A 19551-nucleotide genomic window follows, 5' to 3' on the forward strand; every position below is an offset into this window, starting at 1 on the left:
GTTTGCTTGCTCATGTGCAAGCATTTCTGAATGCTTGGGTTAGTACTTGAATCCTACAGAGGAAGCTGAGTGACTATGGAGGAGAAACATTCATAGCTCCATCTTTTGAGCCCTGGAAAGAGTCTCTTCTTCTTTGTCCTACTGTTATGTCTGCTTTCAAAACTTCATCCAAGTGTTAGCATACACCTGTGCTCTCCCTGTGTTCACCTGTGCAGCTGAACACACCTACCGTTCTCAACAGCCCTTGCTCTTTCCTGGCTAGTTTGAAATGTATTCACACTGATTCTGAAATCAGTTTTCAAATCTTCAAACTTCCTTACTTTTTTTCTTAAAATTTTTTCTCTAATATATGAACAAGATACTATCATATTATTTAAAAAAAAAAACTAGCTGTTTTACCTAATTTCACTTGACCTGTTTTTAATTTTCTAATTTTAAATACATTGTTTTCTATTTTCTCATAAGGAAATATGAGAAAACAAAATACTATTTTTCTAGAATATAAGGAAATGTTTAATTTGTTGAATTTACTATTTTATTAACAAAATATTTGTCACTGATTGTCATGTAAGTATGACTTTGACTACATTCCAAAGATTTTACATATTATATCATTATTAAAAACATTTTCTTAATTGTGTTATGACTTTCTTTCTAGCCCTAATTGTTGTTCATGAGTGCGCCTCCAGAGTTAAGACTTTTGCTTCTCTCTACTAGGTTGTGATGGTGCTGCTCCTATGGACATTTCTGTTGGAACCCCCAAAAACGGTTACCTCCATTCTCTGGAAAGATTGCCTTGTCTTTTATGCATCGTTCTAGCTTTCCTGCCTACCTTCTGACCTTTCTTTCCCCCATTCTGTTTATAGATTTTTTTTTGCCCTTTCCTGGTCTTCTATAATGTTAGGACATCCCTGGGGCTCTGTCCAGCTTCTCTTTGGTATCTGTTGCTTTCACTGGGAAAGCTCTTCTGGCCCTTTGGTTGCCTCTCATCACCAGTCTGTCTCTCTCCTGAGCTCTGAAGGCCTATTTCTGGAACTCTGTTGAACACAATACCTGTTGTCCTGGTGCTAGTAGTATTTCTAGGATTTTGAATCTCTGGGAAACTGCATAAGAAACTGAGCATGTAAAGACCTTTGATTGTAAAGACCTGGTTACCTAAAGGGCCAAAATGGGGGGGGGAGGGGTCTCACATCACACTTTTAGACCTCTGACTTCTTTTTGAAAATAGTTGTCTCAGAAGCATAGTGTCTTCATTTATGTAGCTACTTCTCCAATGTTGAACATGTATTTTTCTTCCTATTTATGATGAAGGCATATCTGTAATGAGCATTATTATTATTATTATTATTATTATTATTATTTTGGTTTTTCGAGACAGGGTTTCTCTGTGTAGCCCTGGCTGTCCTGGAACTCACTCTGTAGACCAGGCTAACCTCGAACTCTCGAACTCAGAAATCTACCTGCCTCTGCCTCCCAAGTGCTGGGATTAAAGGCCTGTGTCACCACCGCCTGGCTGTAATGAATATTCTACATATAACTTTTTCTACATTATTTCCATGGGATAGAAAACGTAAGGTGAGTTTTACAGATTAAATTTGAGGGGTATTATTACAATATTATGCTACAGTCCCAGCACATGTTCCCAACAGCTGGGTGACTTGATTCCTTCTCTTTTTCTAAATATGTTGTTAGCTGGAGACCAAAAAAGTGGTACTTCGTGCATTTCTTGAATGTGTCCTAGGTCTGGCCATTCATAGAACTCTGCCCTTCTGGATTGAGTCTCCGTGTACCCTCCTGTAAAGTACTGGTCCATGCATGCCTCTACTCGCTGATTTACCAGGGTCTTTGTTGTTTTGCTTGACTTTATGTGTGGTGTTTATTCAAGTAGGACATTAATCCTCTGTCATAGTTGTTTCTAACTGACTTAGATCTTTAGAAATGAGTGGTTTGGAGAGAAAAAAAAACTCCAGCAAAAGAACACTTAGTGTATGCAGAGCTAGATTGCCTCAAGGAGAGAACTGAAGAAGAGTCACACCTTCCCACATGTCTGGTGATTTATCCATGCAAAAGGTGCTGGAACAAGTAGGAGAAATGCCCAGGTGGCCCAGAGTCCTTGACAATCCATTTGACTGTGATCTCTGGACAGTGAAAGAAATGAGAGAATATTGAACAGAAGTATAGTAGGTTGTATCGGTAATTACCCCAGAATTCAGAAACTTTGCATTGGTCCCCACTGTGTGTTTTCTTATGGTAATTTAACGGCCTTGTTCTACAACCCTTCAGTTGTCATTGCTTCCTTTTGAAACAATTAAACTCAATTATTTCACTTACTCTTGGTGCTTATATCAACAGCTCTTTCCCTCTAAGGCTCTCAGCCACTTGTCTGTTTGTAATACAGGCTCAACACTTGAACTATTTGTAGGAACACTTGACAGTGTTGAGAGATAAAATGACCTTTTTAAGCTTTTCTGTGCCAGAGATCGTTTTTATAATGTCTTTTCAAATGAGTAATGGCTTGGCTTGGCTTAGGCCAGGCACTTATCAAATACTGGATAGTTTGTTAACCTTGGGTGGGATAGTTTAGGATTGAAAGATAGTCACCTGGGTTCAGAGCCCAGCACTGCCACACGCTAGGTCAAATCTGTCTGGGTCAGTGTGTGAGGATTGAATGAGAAAAGACATATCAAGCGCCATCCACCTCATGGTTGGTACTGAACTGTGGATTATTAATGTCTTGTTATCCTTTTGGACGGTCATGTGTATGAAGTAGCCTCTTTCGTTGAGGATTGGAATATGTATACCTGAGCACATAGCTGTCATCCACTCTCATCTGCTTCAAGGTCTTTCCCCTTTAAAATTATTGTCTTCTCCAGCCTTGGAGTTGGAGATTGGTAAGTAGATATCTTAACATTGTCCACTAGTTGTTAAAATCTAGTAAGTCTTGTCAAGTGTTTACATTCAACTCTGGGACACTCCCTTCCTTTGTAACTTTAATTACCTAAGTAATTTGGTTTGTTCACTTTTAGTATTCATGTTATGTTCCTTCGTCTTACTCTGGAGACTTCTCACTAACTTTCTTTGACCTTAGTGTCCTGAATATTAAAGGCATACACCCCTAAACCCACCTAAAACTTGTGATAATGTTTTACACAAAAAAATTTAGTGTTCTGTAGTCCACTTAGTTCACTGTGGATATTAAGGCCTGGTGAGACTAAATCCTGAGAAGTAAACAGATGATCATGTCAGAAAGGTTTACAACAGGGCAGAGACTCAAAGATAAGAAAGGATAAACCAGAAAGCTAGACAATAGGAAGAGTTAAGAACCTCTCTCCTTGAGAAGAATTCAAGGCAGAAACTCAAGCAGCTAATCATATCACATCCACAGTCAAGAGCAAAGAGAACATATGCACTTCTTTGCTCACTTGGACCCAGTTAGCTTTCTCTCTTTTAAACAGTTCAGGGCACAGACCATGAAATGGTGCCACACACCTTCAGGGTGGGTGTTCCCATCTCAGTTAATAATCAAGACACTCTCCCATAGACATGCCCACAGACTAACCTCATACAGGTAATTCCTCAGTAAGACCCTTGCCTGGGTGGTTTTAGCTTGTTTCAAGTTGACAATTTGAACTACCCAGTACTAAGGGCAGTTGGAGGTTGGGCGTTTACTCCAAGGAGACCACAAAAAAGAGTTGAGCTATTTTGTCACTGGGATACTTGACTTGGGTTTGGATGACAGACAGTCCATACTTTAATGCTGATGAAAAATGACAAGTGAGAGGCCATACATTAACTGGTCAGGTCGGTCTTTGGATTCTAGCATAGATACGAGCATTCAAGTGCTGGAGGCTGCGTTTGTGGCTTGCATCCTTTTAGCACACAGCTCTGTGCACAGAGTGCATCTATTATGTGCCATGTGAGTGTTAAACTTAATTTCTGGCAGTATCTCCCTTTGAGGATCATCTGCTAACATGAACTGTATACAGGCTGGCCAACTCTTTCTTTATAGCACTGCACATTTTTATTTGAAATATTCATAGTGATATAATCAAGAGGCTGATCATTACAGTGTGTTTAATGATAAATGTTTTCCCTTAGTCGCCAGAATTAAATACATTAAAAGAGGAAAGGAGAAAAAAACTGTAAGAAATAGATTCAAATAGGATTAAAATAACTGGTGGTTAACCCTCCCACAATGTAGGGGATCCTGTGGATTGTGTCAGCCTTCCCAAAACTGAATATTTGAAGTAGAGTGGCATAACTGGGAAAGAATCTACCCATGCAAAAACATGTCTGTGGTTCTGAGCTAGTGAAGTGTCTTCTCTTAGGGCCAGTAACACTCCATGCCAAAGGGGAAAAATATAGAAGGGCACCATAGTGGTGTCATGTCAAAGGTATGTCTAGAAATTAAAAAGAGGTTTTTGACATTGTGTGTATTTGTGTGTGCATGTGTGTACCTGTGTTTGTATTGGGAGGGTGGCATACAGATTTCACAGTGCGTGTATGGAGGTCAGAGGGCAACATTGTGGAACTGGTTTTCTCGCCACTTTTATGTGGTTTCTGGGAATCAAACTCAGATCACCAACCTTGAGCAGCAAACCCCTTTACCCACTGAACCTTCTCTCCAGCTGGCTTTGGCTTCTTTAATTCTGAGATATATAGCCAAATTTCCTTAGGTAAGGGCTTTGAAAAGCTAAGAGATTGTAAAAGTGTAGAGCAAAGTCTTCTGAACTTGACCTTAAGCTAAGTTGGTATGAGTTGTAGAGCATATTGAGTTACTCTGATTTTTCTTAAACTTTGGAGAGTTTTACATTTATTTCCATTCTGTGAAGTTTTCTTTCTCTTTTAGGTATTCTGAACCACTTACCAGTTATTAACAACAACACAAAAAATCAGAGTATTGATGGCTTCTCTAGGCTATGGTGTTCTTGCAAAAGCTTTGCTGAATCCTGAATGAAGAATTAAAGCAATGGTTAATGAATATGGGCAGAGCTCAGTAGACAGGCACATGCTTTGCCTGGAGCTCCAGCCACAAGACAAAAATGACAGTGGAGATCAGTTCTTGTTATTAAAACCAGTTTGCAAGTGGATTAAAATATTAGAATTAAGCCAGGCAGTGGTGATGCACACCTTTAATGCCAGTGCTCAGAAGGCAGATGGATCTCTGAGTTGAAGGCCAGCCTGGTCAACCGAGGGAGTTCCAGGACAGCCAGGGCTACACAGAGAAACCCTGTCTTGAAAAAAAAGAAACAGGAGGGGGAGGTGGGGAGAGGGAGAGAGAATGAATATATATTAGAATTAAGCAAAGAATGGTAATTCATGCCTATAATCGCAGTATTCCTCAGGCCAAGGCAGAAAGATCACAAGCTATAAACCACCCTGGCCTACGTGGCAAGACCCTGTCTAGAAAAAGTAGAATTAAAATAGTTGGTGCCATGAAGAACAGCAACAGTGTGTCATTTAAAAAAAAAAAAAAAGTACACCAAAGATGCCATGGGCCTGTTTACCCAGCCGTCATATAATGGACAGGAATTAGGAGGCTGATCACTGTCCTTGTACATGCATATGAAATGCATCGTTTGTCCTCGGACTGTAAAGAGCCAGTGGTCTACAGAGCATCCCAGCAGCAGTTTGCCATTTGTATGTGACTTGTTTGGGATAGACTTGTTTTCCTAAATCTGCTTGCTTAGCCATCCTCAAATAGACAAGCAAAGATCAAACTGGGTTATCTGTAGGAGAATATCCAACCATTAATTCTAGAGAAAAAAAATCTTTGAAATTCATTTAAAAGCAGAACCTCATACCTGCTGACATCTTTTCTCTTTTCTCTGAATTCATTAGAATGTATGCTGTCAGGAGAATAAGAGATGCCTTCCGAGAAAATAAGAATGTAAAAGACCCCGTAGAAATTCAAGCCCTGGTGAATAAAGCCAAAAGAGACCTTGAAATAATCCGCAGACAGGTAAGATGGTTTGGTGACAGACTGCTTCTCATTACTCGTCGTCAGCTTTGACATTCCCTCCTTGATTGGACATCACTGCTTTGGTGTTTGTGATTTAAACCACAGGATGGTGAGGCACTGTCCTCTTTCCTAATGCAGACATACAAAGATAAACTGTCCTATCACCAGATTCAAGGACATTCTACAGGAAAATACCAGCTTTCTGGGACTCCTGGGGCCTGGTTCTTCCAGGAAACTGAGCTCTGAGCTCTTAGGCTTTACTGAAGTTCATGGTTGGTTTCAGTGTGAGAAACCCCAGGGGAAAGAAAACTGCATTTTATTTAATCCAAGGGTTTCTAGGATGTTCTGTACATGGCTATGTGGCATATGTCAAAACATAAATATATCCTTCCTTTCCTAATATTTGTCATCAGAATTTAAGATGAATAGAATGGGTTATAAGCATGAGGTATGTTACCATGTGACAGGTGTGTTTGTAGACACAGGAACAGAGTGCATTTGCTTACATGCTGGCCCACAGTGAAGCTGAGAGGTGTTTCTGATTTCGTTCTGCATCACCCTGACTCGGGCTTGTATTTCTGGATCTTTGTAAGGTGAGCCTAGCCTACATGCAGCATAGTCTCCTGGCTAGTGTGATACTATAGTGTCCGACTTCTGAATAACTGAAATGTCAAAGATTACTGTCATCTCCTGTTGATCGGCTTTCTGCCCTAAACTTCCCATTTCACATCTCTTCAAATTGCCAGAGCGCCATTTCTTTTTTGCATCTGTTTTCACTCTTATAGCAAATTTGTTTATGAAGTGCTAATTGTGGAGGGTGAACATTTCCAGAGTTCTGTTGTGTTCTAGTATGGCTTTGTTGGTTCCCCCCTTAGAAGATTCCTGCATGGCCATCGTTGTACCACAGTCAGTCTTTCCCTGGTTCTTTTCACAGTTGTCTCAAAATAGAAGTTAAACAAGAAAATAGTATGAAAAATGAAATTTGCATTTTAAGTCAAGATTAAGTGTGTTTCTGTTTTTACATAGTGGAGCAAACTCTTCTTGAGTAGCATCAAGACTGAGAATCCTCTGAGTTCTGCAGTTACCTAGTGAGAGAATATCCAGCCACATTCAGACATGCCTAGGAATTGATCATCAGCTAAAGGCCTAAACAAGCTAATAAGGTCAGCAGGAAAAGGCCAACCCATACATTTGCATATACTTGAGAGCTAGGATACATGAGTCACTTGGGAAACTTGAGGCCGATAGTACTTTACGGGCTCCAGTGGTTGGATCATTTCATGGGATCCTCCAGCAGTAGAACTTAGGAAAATAAGCAACTTGATTCTGTGCATTACATAAACACAAAACAATTAGGATCTTCTTCATGTTCCTCTGTGTAGAGATCAGCAAGCGTGATCAGAATACAAACTGCATTTGAAACAGGACCAATATCTCTCATGTCATTCTTTAATTGTCTGTGTTGCCTTGTGGTTTGAAATGGTGAAACTACTCTCAAAAGATAAGCCAGCGTTAGGGTCATGGCTTCATGATAGGACACTTGCCTACTGTGCACAAGGCCTTTTAAGTCTATCCCCAAAATTGTAAAGAGAAAATAATCAAAAAATAAAAGACAGACCGTGGCCTTCTGCCAACTTCCCAGTGAATATACACTAAAAACATCCTGAGAAATGGACTGTGAGCAAGCTAGTGGTCCTACCTCAGAACAGCCCAGTGACTGCACTTTCCTAGGGGGGATGTACACTGCCTCCTTCCAAGGCCAGGGTTGCCATGTCAGACAGGCTTGACTAAGGCGGTGCTCTCACTGCACTGGAAAACTTAGTCAGTTACATCTGAGCAACCAGCTAATTCCTATTTACTTCCCTTTTGTGTCAAGTCTCCTGAACCCAAGTGCCACATCTACCGTAGTAGAGCACTAGCTGAGTCTACTTGCTATAAGCTGCCATTCGCTGGCCTTAGAGCAAAGGCCTAAAGGAGGAGAGGAGACTAGACTGTCACACCAGCCTCTGCACTGGCCACTGTCATAGCCATCTGAGTTGCCTTACTGTGTCCCCTGGGATCTATTTACACACCAGTCTGATCATTTTCCAAAAAAAAGATCAGGTCCACTGACCATCCTGCTGAGCTTCCCCCAGAGGCTTCAAAGAAGCATCTTGACAGGAAGTCTGTAATTCTCGTGAGATCTTCAGAGGCCCTTCACTGTTCTCCTGCCCCTCACTCACGCTGTTCCCATTGCTGGGCCCGATGCACAGCCAGCTTTCATCTACCACTTTCCAGAGGAATCCAGCCCGATTCCCGGGGTATGCTTTTCCTCTGTGGCTACATGCCCCTTATTCCTCAGATTACTTATCAGGACCTAAAATACTAGTATGCAGAGCCTTATCTGTTTTCCCCCACCCTATGAGGACAGTATCTGACCTGTACCGTAGTCACTGTCCACAAGAACCTATCTGCACTAAGTCCAAACTTGAGCTCCCAGTGTATGACCTTGAGCAGGATACTTAACCCCTCAGTGCCTAGTGGGAAATACAAGTGGAATTGTGGAAAGCATCCAATTAGGTAATATATGAAAAGCCCTGAAATGATAGTCACACCTGAGAAGTATTTGCCATTCTTATCTGCCGTGTAAAAAAACAGTGTCACATAGAACTAACTCCTAGTGTTTGTTAACTAAATGGAAATGTGTGATTTGTCCCCAAGATCGCCTCAGGTATAGGATCTGTGCTGCCAAAGTTGTGTAGTCTCCTTCCTGTCAAGCCCCTCTTCTGGAGCTGGTGGTCCCCAACCACACAATTCAGTGATAACTCCCCTCAGTCCTTTGAATCAGAAGCCTTGGACACCAGTTCAGCTGCCAGATACACTGATGCCAAAGACAGTAGTCCAGCTGAAATCCCCCCACTTCATATGATGTGGCCTGCTAGTCAGCTTGTCAGGGCAGCTTCCCCTGTCACTTCAATCATCCCTGATGCTGAGACCACCAAAAGCACAGTAAGATTTTTGCAATTTTTAAAGAACTCTCCAAACAAAACCCAAGGTTCAGGAAAGCTTTTTCCAAGGCCAAAGGCCAGACATGAGCTCAGATCTCTTCATTCTTTAGCAAACTCAGAAGTTCATGGACATTATTAGCTCCTGGCTCAGTAGAAACAGATAAAAGTCATCCTTGCCTTTCTGTTCCCAGAATGATAAGAGCGTCACTTTCCTAGCTCAGCCTCTCCTCGGGTCATTCAGTCTCTCTCCACATTCTTCATATACAGGATATTGAATCTTCATTGTGGCAACCTCAAGGGATTCAAAGTGGCACCAGTATTTCTTAACCTTCACAGAGCTGTGAGGATTGTTGTCATTTCAGAAAGAAGCAAATTACTTTTCTGTGAGCAAGTCATCCTCCTACTTTGTACCCATAATAATGATCACACATGTACCTGTTTTTTTCCTTGGCATTCTTGCCAGCTTTCTCCCTGAAAATTGCAGTTTGGTGTGCCAGTCTCAAGTCTCTTGTCTCTAGTCACTGTATTGAATCTCAGGGCCAGCAGATTCATTACTCTACCTTCTGCTAAACTACCACTCTATCTGCATAAGATGCCTCGGGAAAGACCCTGGCACATGACAGTGTATATTATTAGCTTCTCTGCCAAAAGCAACTTCTGGAATAGTTCTAACGAAATCTACATTCCCTGTTTGTTCATCAGGTGGAATCAAAGGTTGGATGACATTTAGGGTATGGACCAGATAGAGCCATCCAGTAAAAATAGACTGTGGATGGGCCTGGGTGAGTAGCTCACAAGTGGTCCAGGCAGCAAAGAATTGCCCATGGTGTTTCCATCTCAGACAAGGAGCAAGAAAGTCAGCCAGATTCAGTCTTGGGTCTCCTGCTGCTGAATGAGTTCCACAACCCTTCTGTAATTGCTATCAGTTAATCCTCCTCATCGATTATAGGCTGCAGTTTGCCACGATCTCTGGATTTTCTAGCTTTGTTAGTTTTTTAGACAGAGTCTCACTATATAGCTCAGGCTAGCTTCAGGCTCCCAGACGTTAGAATTAAAAGTGTATGCCACCAAACCTAGCTGGCTTTTCTCCATTTAAAGGAACATAATGTGAGCACCATGATGTGGGTTATTACTTGTCTTGTACTCCTTTGCTACTCTGGCTGGGGAAATACCTCCAGCATCTTTAGCCCTTTGGGCCTTCTTTCCTGTGGTGTTCATGGAGATCATGTGTTCATCAAAAAGGAAATGGTTTCTATGTATTATGAAGTAATGTTCTGCCCTTTGTTCTAAATCTAGCTTAATCACCACATGCCTGTGAACAAGGCAGAGGAGCGACTGTAGGGAGGGAACACAGGAACTGCTTAGGGGTCTGTATTGATAAGATTCGTTTGGACACATACATATGATCATGATGTCAGGAATTTCCAGTCCTGATGGATAGCACCTCTGCTTGAAATCTTTTCAAAACTAATTCATCTTTAAAAAATCATCCCATGATTTCAGGAATCCTAAATTCTGAATTCTAAATATCCTAACACCTCCTTTCTACCTATGTCATGCAAACAGGGCCCATTAGAGTGAAATGACTCTCAAGTTTCAGGTTCTCATGTAGCAGAAAACCTTGTTAAGGAAGTTGGTTAGGGTGCAGTGTTGGAGAGAATATATCCCACAGACCTTTTCCATAGTGAACTAGTTAAGTCTGTGATCTGTAGGAAAGGAGAATTGTTCTATATTGAGATGTTTCTGGCCACTAGCTTCAACACACTGCTGAATATAGTACTAAAAGTATTTCAAAAGTATTTGGTAATCTTATCAAGGACAGAAGTTACTAAAATGTACTTTGATAGAAAGGCAGCAACCAGAAAACCATAGTTTCTCCTATTACTCAAGTATTAGTATGAAGAAATACATGAGTGCTATTGTATGCAACTCCACGATAAGACGATAAAGTGGGTGTGCTCTGGTTCCAGATAATGTCAGAGTTCAGGCATGGTAATCCTAGAACCAGCTTTCCAATAGTCATTACTTTGTGCTCCAGTGTTTCTTCTTAAACTTCCTTTCTTTAACTATGCAGCTAAGACAGCAGAAGTGTTAGAATTAAGAACCTATTATGGAAGCCATCAGGAGTTGACAGAGTGTGCTGTGTTAAAGATATAGGGGGTTGGAGTTTGGTTACTCTGAGCATATATATGAACAAAGTGAAGTATTTTTTTTTTGTGTTTCTGAGTGTGAACTTAATTATTTCTATAGACTTCCAAAAGCAAACTAATTTGCTCAATTCATGAGTATTATGAGTAGCTGATAAATTCCAAACCATATTTGTTCTTACTTTCTTTGCTGATCTGCTGCTGTTTCTAAGGGATTATTCAAGAGAACTGTTCCAGCAGCTCTGAATGAGCTGCTATGAGATGAGCAACGGGTAACTGACAACTCTGTCCTTGTCTGAGACTGTATCGTGTGCACCAGGACCCCAGGTGCTGATCAAAGGGAACGTGAAATCTACCTCATAATTCTCATCCTACAACACCTCTGAAAAAGTAGGACTATTTTAGGTTCTGCAAGGGAGAAGATCGTGTACCCTGTATCTTTCACATGCACACAGTTAGTCAAAGTACTGTTGACTATTTGGATCAAAACATAAAATTTAGCTGTGGTTTTGGTGGGCTAAAAGAAGGTTGGTTCCTATATTAGAGATATTTGTAGCACATTGAAAGAATTTTACACTGTCTACAAAAGTCAAAATGTCCAAGTAACCCAAATGTCTATTGACAGATGCATAGATATGTGGTGTGTACTTACAGTGGAGTGTAAGTCACCCCAGCTAAACATGGGTACAACACGAGAGTAGGCTGTTTAGTGAAATAAGCCTGCCGTGAAAGCACAGCTGTTGCATGATTGCATATATGAGGTAATACTGGTCACAGTCAGAGAGATAGAAACAGAACTATGGTACCACAGGCCCAATGGGAGATGCTGAAGGATACACAGTTTTGGTTTCAGAAAAGGAAAATATTTTAGAGATCTCATCAACAAAGTCTGAATATAGCTAACACTCTTAAACTATATAGTTGAAAATGATTAAGATGATAAAGTTTATATTAGGTGTTTTTCACAATTAAAAACCACCCTAAAGTAAATTACAGCTATCCATTTAATTTTAATTGGGAAGAGTAAAATTAAATGCTTTATGTACATGTATTTGAGAGTAGGAAGCTAAAGTCATCTGAAGCTTGAACTAGCAAATTTACGTCTATGAACCTTCAGTTTGCTTGTTGGGAAAAATGAAACAATTATGCTCCAATTTCTAAAGCTACTTCCAGTTCTCAGCTCCCATGATTGTCATAAAAATCTCTCCCCTCCTTCTCTGCAGAAACTACCGATACATTTTCAAATAAACTTATCTGTGCTGATCTCACTGATCATAACTCACAGAGAACTTAATTCTGCTGAGTTTAGGCTGTAGATGAGCCAAGTTGTACACCAGCGTTTATTCATCATAAATTTCACATTCTTGTCTTGGCATAATGCTTCTGCTACCAGGAAGCTGAATTATTTCTCTCATGTTGCCAGCCCCTCTGATGTTAGCCTTCTTTTATTCGTGAGAAGAATCTGAGTATGACTGGAGCAAATACGACTAGACTGTTTTCTTGCCAGAAAATGAAACAGTAGTTAAAGAGCAATATAACTTGCAGGCAAGAGAAAGATTAAAATGTTTTTCTAAGCCCCTCCTGAATGGCAGACCGGGTTTATCTTCCTTTTCCTTGTCCCCTTACCAGGTGAGCTTCTCAACTGTATTTAACATATCTTCTACCTCAGTCCAAAGCATTACGTATTTTGCAATTCTGCATAATACTGTCTTTTCCTTTCATGTTTATAGACTACCTGCTCTGTACTACATAATTGATAAGCTCTTTGGAAACAGACTTGAGATGGATTATGAGGTTTACCAGAACCTTGTAGAAGCTCTTTTTCATTGAGGTTCTTCTCCGATCGAGATCTTTTCGCTTCCCTCATCTAATATAACAGAAACAGAGCTTAAATTTTATCCTAAGGTATCAAGAAATCACTCAGCCATTAAGAGCATTGACTACTCTGACCAAAGGCCCAGGTTCTATCCATTTCTGGCACACACATGGATATTTGAAACATCTATAACTTCAGTCCCAAGGAATTCAGTGCCCTCTTCTGGCCTATATGGACACCAGGCATGCATCTGCTACAGACATAAATACAGGCAAAACATCCATACACATAAAATAAAAATTAATCTTTTTTTAATCCTCTTCTGGCAATGCTTTCTCCTATGCCTTGATAGATCAACTGAGATTAGCTCCAAAGATCGATCTTCACTTAAAAAGTGATAGTAAAGCAGTCAGCAGAGGAGATGGCCATACTCTGTCTTGGACTTCAATAAAAGGCTCACAAATGCAGCATGAATTTATATACAGTGACTGGAATTGCACCCAATGTGAACCCTGTATCTTTTGGATAGATGGAGCTTTGGGGTATGAATGAAATATTCTTTAGCTTTTCAGTATGAATGAAATATTCTTCAGTCCCCTGTTGAAGTTTAAGAAAGAGCAAAGAGAAGTGTAGTTTAGTTTTATAGCTTGCCCTATATAGAACATTACTTTTTTTCCTGTTTGTTCAATATATAGCTGCTCTGAAGCTATAAAAAGACCTCTTCAGTGAGAATTTAGAATAATTTCCTGCCTCCCTGCTTTCTGTAGGAGTTTCCAGTTAACCCTGAATTCTGAGGCAAGTCTTTCCAGTCAGCATTCCTTTAAAGAACATGCTTCTTATCTGTTTGCAGGCTGCATGTATGCTAGATTCCTCCAAAATGGACATGCATAAAACAAGGTTACCTTTTCTGTCTAAAAGAAAGCTGCTTTCTTTTAGTAGTTCTTTAGCATGTTCTGTTCAGAGAGCACTCTATATGGATGGATGGACTGTGCTTTGTCTGGACTGCACAGGAATTTCACTAGGGAATTTCTTATGATAGTGTCCATCTATTTCCCTCCCTCAGCCCACCATGTAGTCCCCAGAGCCATGGCTCCTGATGTTCCATGAACTGTCTTTGAGCAGTGGTGAGGATTACAGACTCATAGGCAAGACTCTCAGCGCAGTCAAGTGGACAAGTTGCTTGTCTACCACTGTTCTGTGTCCATAAAGCAGCAGAGCCATGTTGAAAAAAGAAGGTGGGAGCGGTGATGATAGTATGCATTTGGGGTGCCATCTTGTGTCACTCTATGCACAGAGACCACCCAGAGCTCTTGGGATACATTGTGTAAGTTTCTTTAATGATAGCCTTAAGAGACAGGCATAAAAGAGAACAAAGGTGACTTTTTAGGAGAGAGGGACCCACACATCTACACCATTCTCACTTTTAAGCCAGTTCTCAGGAAGAGTCATGCTTTGGGTGGCCTTGTCTTAACAGAAGGCCAATAGGCTCTGAATATGAGAGTTGGTATGTGAATATTTCCTTTTCCTGTGTGTTCATTTAGATTGTATTGGAAGGTAGCAGTTACCCTCTGCAGCTTACAAACAATTTGATTTCTACAGGCCAGGCTCCAATGTCCTTTCTTTAAAAAATGCCTTCAAAAAATGTGTAAACCACATTCTAAACATGTTAAAGTTTAGCCATCTGTTTAAGAAGTATTTGCCAGACTGTCCCCGTGGATCTGAGGTTACAGCCCCAACTGTGCTTTTCCTGACAAGCAATGACTAAAATGGCCTCCACTGGGAAGCTTTTCATGCCTCCCTACTCAGCTTGTCCTTTCACAAAATCAAAGCTGAAGCCAGCCATGTTACGAAGCATGGGGACAAAGGAACAATGTTGCATCTTTTAGGGAGGGCAAAGCAGGGCTTCCCTTGTGCTTGTGTTAATTTATGTTTCTCTCTGGTATCCTCCGTGGGGAGATGATGACTTCTGTTTTGGTGCAAGGCACACTCATTTACTGAGCACACTTACTAGCCCAGGTGGAATTTCTGTTGGGTCAAATGCATTTTACCTGTGTATCTATGAAGTGTAGGTTCCTAGGTAACGTTCAAAAGGTAAATTATACATCTCATTCTCAATCACCATTTGAGTTCTTTTGGTTTTGCTTTCCCTGTAATAGGAGTGATATCAGAGAAGAAACATGTTTGAGCAAGATACACCCCAGTGGAAACACTTATTCAGTAGCTCTCCTTCCTTGGTCATTGTATTTCATCTCTCTTAAACCGATTTATTGTTAAGTTTTTTTTGGCTCAAGACAAAGGAATAAGTCATCATCTTTTCTCTTGCAGTGCTAGGCATGGAACCCAGGACTTCACACTTTGAGGCATCTGTTCTACCACTGTTCTGCACTCCCTAGACCTATTGTTTGAAGTTAATGTAGGCCTACACTGGGCATGTTTTTAAAACACCAGGCTTTGAGTCACAAGCTAAGTAAGGCTGTCATCTCAAGGATTAGTCAACCACAAATTGTAGACTAGCTCTAAATCTTCTCTAACATGCCATAATGGTCTTCATTATATCAAGTTATATTACTATGGAAATAAGTATGTATTTAAGTATTTTCTTTTTTTCCAGTTAGACCTAGCCTATAAAAAGTAAGGAATTGGGCACTTAGTTCCTGAGAAACAGTATTTTTTTTATAAATCATATATAAAACAATCTAATTGAGCAGCCGTGTCGAGGACATTGAAGAATTGCTTGCACAGACATAGACCAACCATAACAGTTCTGTAAGTACCCACTCACAGACTTTGACCCAGGAACCTGGAGAACTATGGCCTGCTCTGACCTGGAGCCAGCCCTCCCACACAAAGAAGCTGCTCTGTAGACTTCACATTCTTTATATTTGATATTTTCTGACACCAAAAATAAAATGATGATACTTGTAAAATTCCCCAAAACATCCTGTGAATGGTGAACTCTGGGTTTAAATGAAGACAGACTATATCACTGGCTGCCATTACTGACTGTCCAGCACTTCGCAGTGATACATACATGATGACATTGTATGCTGGGTTAGGTGATACCTGGTTATATGCAGTGGGCTATTCACTGTCAGCTGAAACAAAGGCCTCATGGAGAAAGACCTTTGACTCCTTCCTAGTGAGCATTCCTGTCCTGGGAGTCAGAAGAGCTGCTACAATGACTGAAGTACAGAGGAAGAAAAAATAAAGAATTTTCTTACATTGAACAAGGTCTGCCACCAGAGCCAAACTTAATGGGTTTTGGTTTTGTTTGCTTTTAAATAACCATGAGCTGTATTTGCAGTTTGTAGCTATCTGAGAGGCTGCCCACATTTTTCCTAATACTAAAGTACTTTTCTTCCTGGAAGCTTAGCCTGTTTTGGTTTTTCCTACAAGTTGATGACCAGGCATTCTTACATCCCCACAATTCATATCTAGCACATAGCCCTAGCAGCACACAAGGCTTTCCCAGGAAGCCCTTCTGCTTTCACTAGCCCTGAAGGAGGCCCCAGTGCTATTTCTTTGCCTTTCTTTCATGGTGAGATTTTGGACTCCTGAACTAACAAAGTTTCCAGATGTGACTTCACACTCTAACATTTATAGCATGCTTTGCTGTGGCATTTTTTTTAGTCATCCTTAACCTTATCCTGAACTTCAAACTTCCATGGAGACAGGGTTGTTTTCTTATTCACAGTATTGATCTGTGTGCCCATAGTTTTACTAAGTATTCCGCAAACACTTAATAAAAGAGGAATGTTCACACTAGAACTCAGGGCTGGTTCTGGTTCAGGCTCTTGCACCCCCATCACCTGGATACCAAAACCTATTGATGCTCACACTTATAATGGAAAATGGTGTAATATTTTAGTATAATCCATACATATCTTCTCCTAATTATCCCTAGATGACCTGTAATACCTAATATAATTTAAATGCTGTGTTAATAGTTGCTAGAATGTATTTTTAGGGAATATGACAAGTCATATTCAATACAGATGACTGAATACACATGTGAAGAACCCATGGATACAGAAGACACAGTAGGCTAGTAGTATCTGAGCATCATGCATGTTGATTTGTAGTTTGTTTTCTGAGTCAGGATCTTACTATGTAGCCTGGCTGCAAATCCTGATCCTCCCACCACACCCTTCCCATTGCATGTACCTTCTGTCTGGATCAAGAGGCATTCTTCCTTTGGCAGGTAAACAAAAGGTTTTTATTAAGATACCTTATTGCATAGAAATAGACAAGTTAATAGGAAGTGCTTGTGTGTTTCTTTGGTTTCTTAGAGCTAGGGATGTACCTCGGTGCTAGTAAATTGTGTGGCATGTGTACGACCCTGGATCCAATGCTGGGGGCAGGAAGAAAGGAAGGAGAGGGAGGAAAGGAAAGAAAGAGAAAGAAGAAAGAAAAATTATATAGAATCTTGGCTTACTAGTGTTACATGGCTTTGTTTTCTTGAGGACAGAAATTGTCTTGGCTGTCCTTATACCTAATATAGTACCCTACACACTAATACTGCCATAGAAATTGCCTGCTTTACCTTTAAAGGAGTGACTTAGACATATCTGCATTTCTTAAATGTCAGTCAGTATGTTTGGGGACGAAGTCATCAATAAAGCAAAAGTTCTAATGAAAACTCATTATAATATTTTCTCTTTGTGGTTGACAGCCATGGTATATGTATAAACTTAAAGCAATTGGCTATAGTTTGGATCTTGATTATTCCCCCTTAGGCCTCTCTGTGAAAGCCTTGGGGATGCAATGGAACCTATACGATGTAGGGCCCGTAGGAAGAGGTTTGGTCACTGATTGGAGTTTTGTGCCCTCATGAAGATTGTGGGATCCTGTCCCTTCCTTTTTTGTTCACTTCTCAGCCCCTAAGTACTTTTGCTGCACCTGTATTCCCACCACCCCTACCTCACCTCAGGCTACAGTGTCACAGTCAACTAGCCACAGACTGAATCATCCAAAACTGAGCCAAAGTAAACCGTTTCCTAGTTTAAGTTGATTCTGTCAGGTATTGTAGTTACAGAAAGCTGGCTTCCACAAAGTCTGTGCTGAAATTTAGGACGAAACTAGGAGAGTAAGGTAGGTAATGCTACTTGCAGAGCTACTCTTGAAGGAAAAATGGTTGTACAAAGAGCAGAATGAAAAAGACAGTTTGCTAGGTCGTATAGCATGGCCCTTCCATAGCCACGCCTCCCTTGGGCAGCTTCTTAGGGGAGCATATAAAGCTTCCTTTTTTCCAGTTTGTATGTGAAGAGATCAGAAACAGTAGGATCAGCCTGCCTGTGATAAGCAGAGTATCAAAGGCAAGTCCAAGAACCAAGAACCACTTACTGAGCCACATTTCCCTTTCAGCTCCATGGAGTACAGACAATATAAACACACAGATCAGTACACTGTAATCTACTCACTGTTACCTAGGGTAGGACACTATTTTGTGAATTCATACATGCCTGAAAATGCAGGAAGATACACAAAGCAATGTTCTTGCTAGGTGCTTTGTCTACACAGATTTATTTGTAAGGTTTTGTTTTGTTTTGTTTTGTTTTTTAAAAAAATGTACCAAGAAAATAGAAGAAGAAGCCAAATGAGAGTACTTAAAGTTGAATTCTGGTTATGGCCATTCAGTGACAAAGATAGAGGGGCTTATCTCTCCCCAGAATGCCAGTCTCACAGCCATTGTACATTTTACTTATGGTGACCCTTCCGGCAGATCCCCACCTTTTTCAGGTAAGTAAATAGGTTTGAAAATCATCTCAGAGAGGAAGAGCTGTAGACTGCCTATCAGTAAAGGTCAGATCAAGGTTTAAACTAAGGCTTCTGTCACCATACTGGTAATACACAGAGCCTCAAAGTAGGATCCTTCAATTGTTGCAAGGATTTTGTTGTTCTGTACTGTGCTGTTCTGTGTTGGAATTGTACAGGTTGGGTAAACTCTCAACAACTAATGCAAACTTTAGAACTTTTAATTGCATTTTAATAGAACTTTATAAAAACATAGGATCTAATATACTTCTCTGGTAAATAAGCCCTTAACACCAAGAGTCATGCAATGATAGAGGCACCCAAAGCCCCTTGTTCCTTCTGTATGCCCTTGGTCCTTTGGAGGACACAGAAAATTGAGAAGCACCCACTTCAAGCCCTTGGGGTGCTCAGAAGTTCACTACCAGTAGTATCAGAAAAATAATTCCCTCTAGAGCAGCCAGTAGGCTAAAGAGGTAAGCCAGAGCTGAACAAAGGACCACAAAGAGGATCACGTCTGAAGTGAAGTGACCCATGGAAAGTAAACTCAAGTCCTACTCTCCTGGATGGCTAGCTCATCTTGATCATGGAACAACCCTCTAAAACCTTTGCTTTCCAAACTACACCTTGTTTCAGTGTTGTTTTCTATCTTGTTACACTTTTACAAGTGATTCAGACTCTGTTTAAGTTTTAGAGATTTAAAAAAACTTAGCTGAAAATGTCATGTGCTTCTACTTAATAGAATTGATTACATAGGTGGGTGAGTCAGCTCAAATTCCTGTTGATAGCAACTGAAGACTTAAACATCTTCCAAGTCCTGAAGAATCTAACGATATTTTTCCAAACAGCAAAGGACATAGCTGTCTACCATGCAGTTGTATTCCCAGG

The 19551-nt window shown here is 40.5% G+C and overlaps 1 protein-coding gene across 1 annotated transcript in view; it reads left to right on the forward strand.

Moving 5' to 3' along the window:
* Positions 1-19551, forward strand: part of Lyrm4 (LYR motif containing 4) — a 131952-nt gene that overhangs the window by 18063 nt on the left and 94338 nt on the right. Inside the window, exon 2 of the mRNA XM_028763230.1 lies at positions 5842-5962. Within this exon, the coding sequence (XP_028619063.1) occupies positions 5842-5962 (121 nt within the window). The remainder of the gene's footprint in view (positions 1-5841; positions 5963-19551) is intronic.

Source organism: Grammomys surdaster, unplaced genomic scaffold (genome assembly GCF_004785775.1).
Source record: "Grammomys surdaster isolate TR1022 unplaced genomic scaffold, NIH_TR_1.0 137, whole genome shotgun sequence".
In the NCBI taxonomy this organism is placed as follows: Eukaryota; Metazoa; Chordata; class Mammalia; order Rodentia; family Muridae; genus Grammomys; species Grammomys surdaster.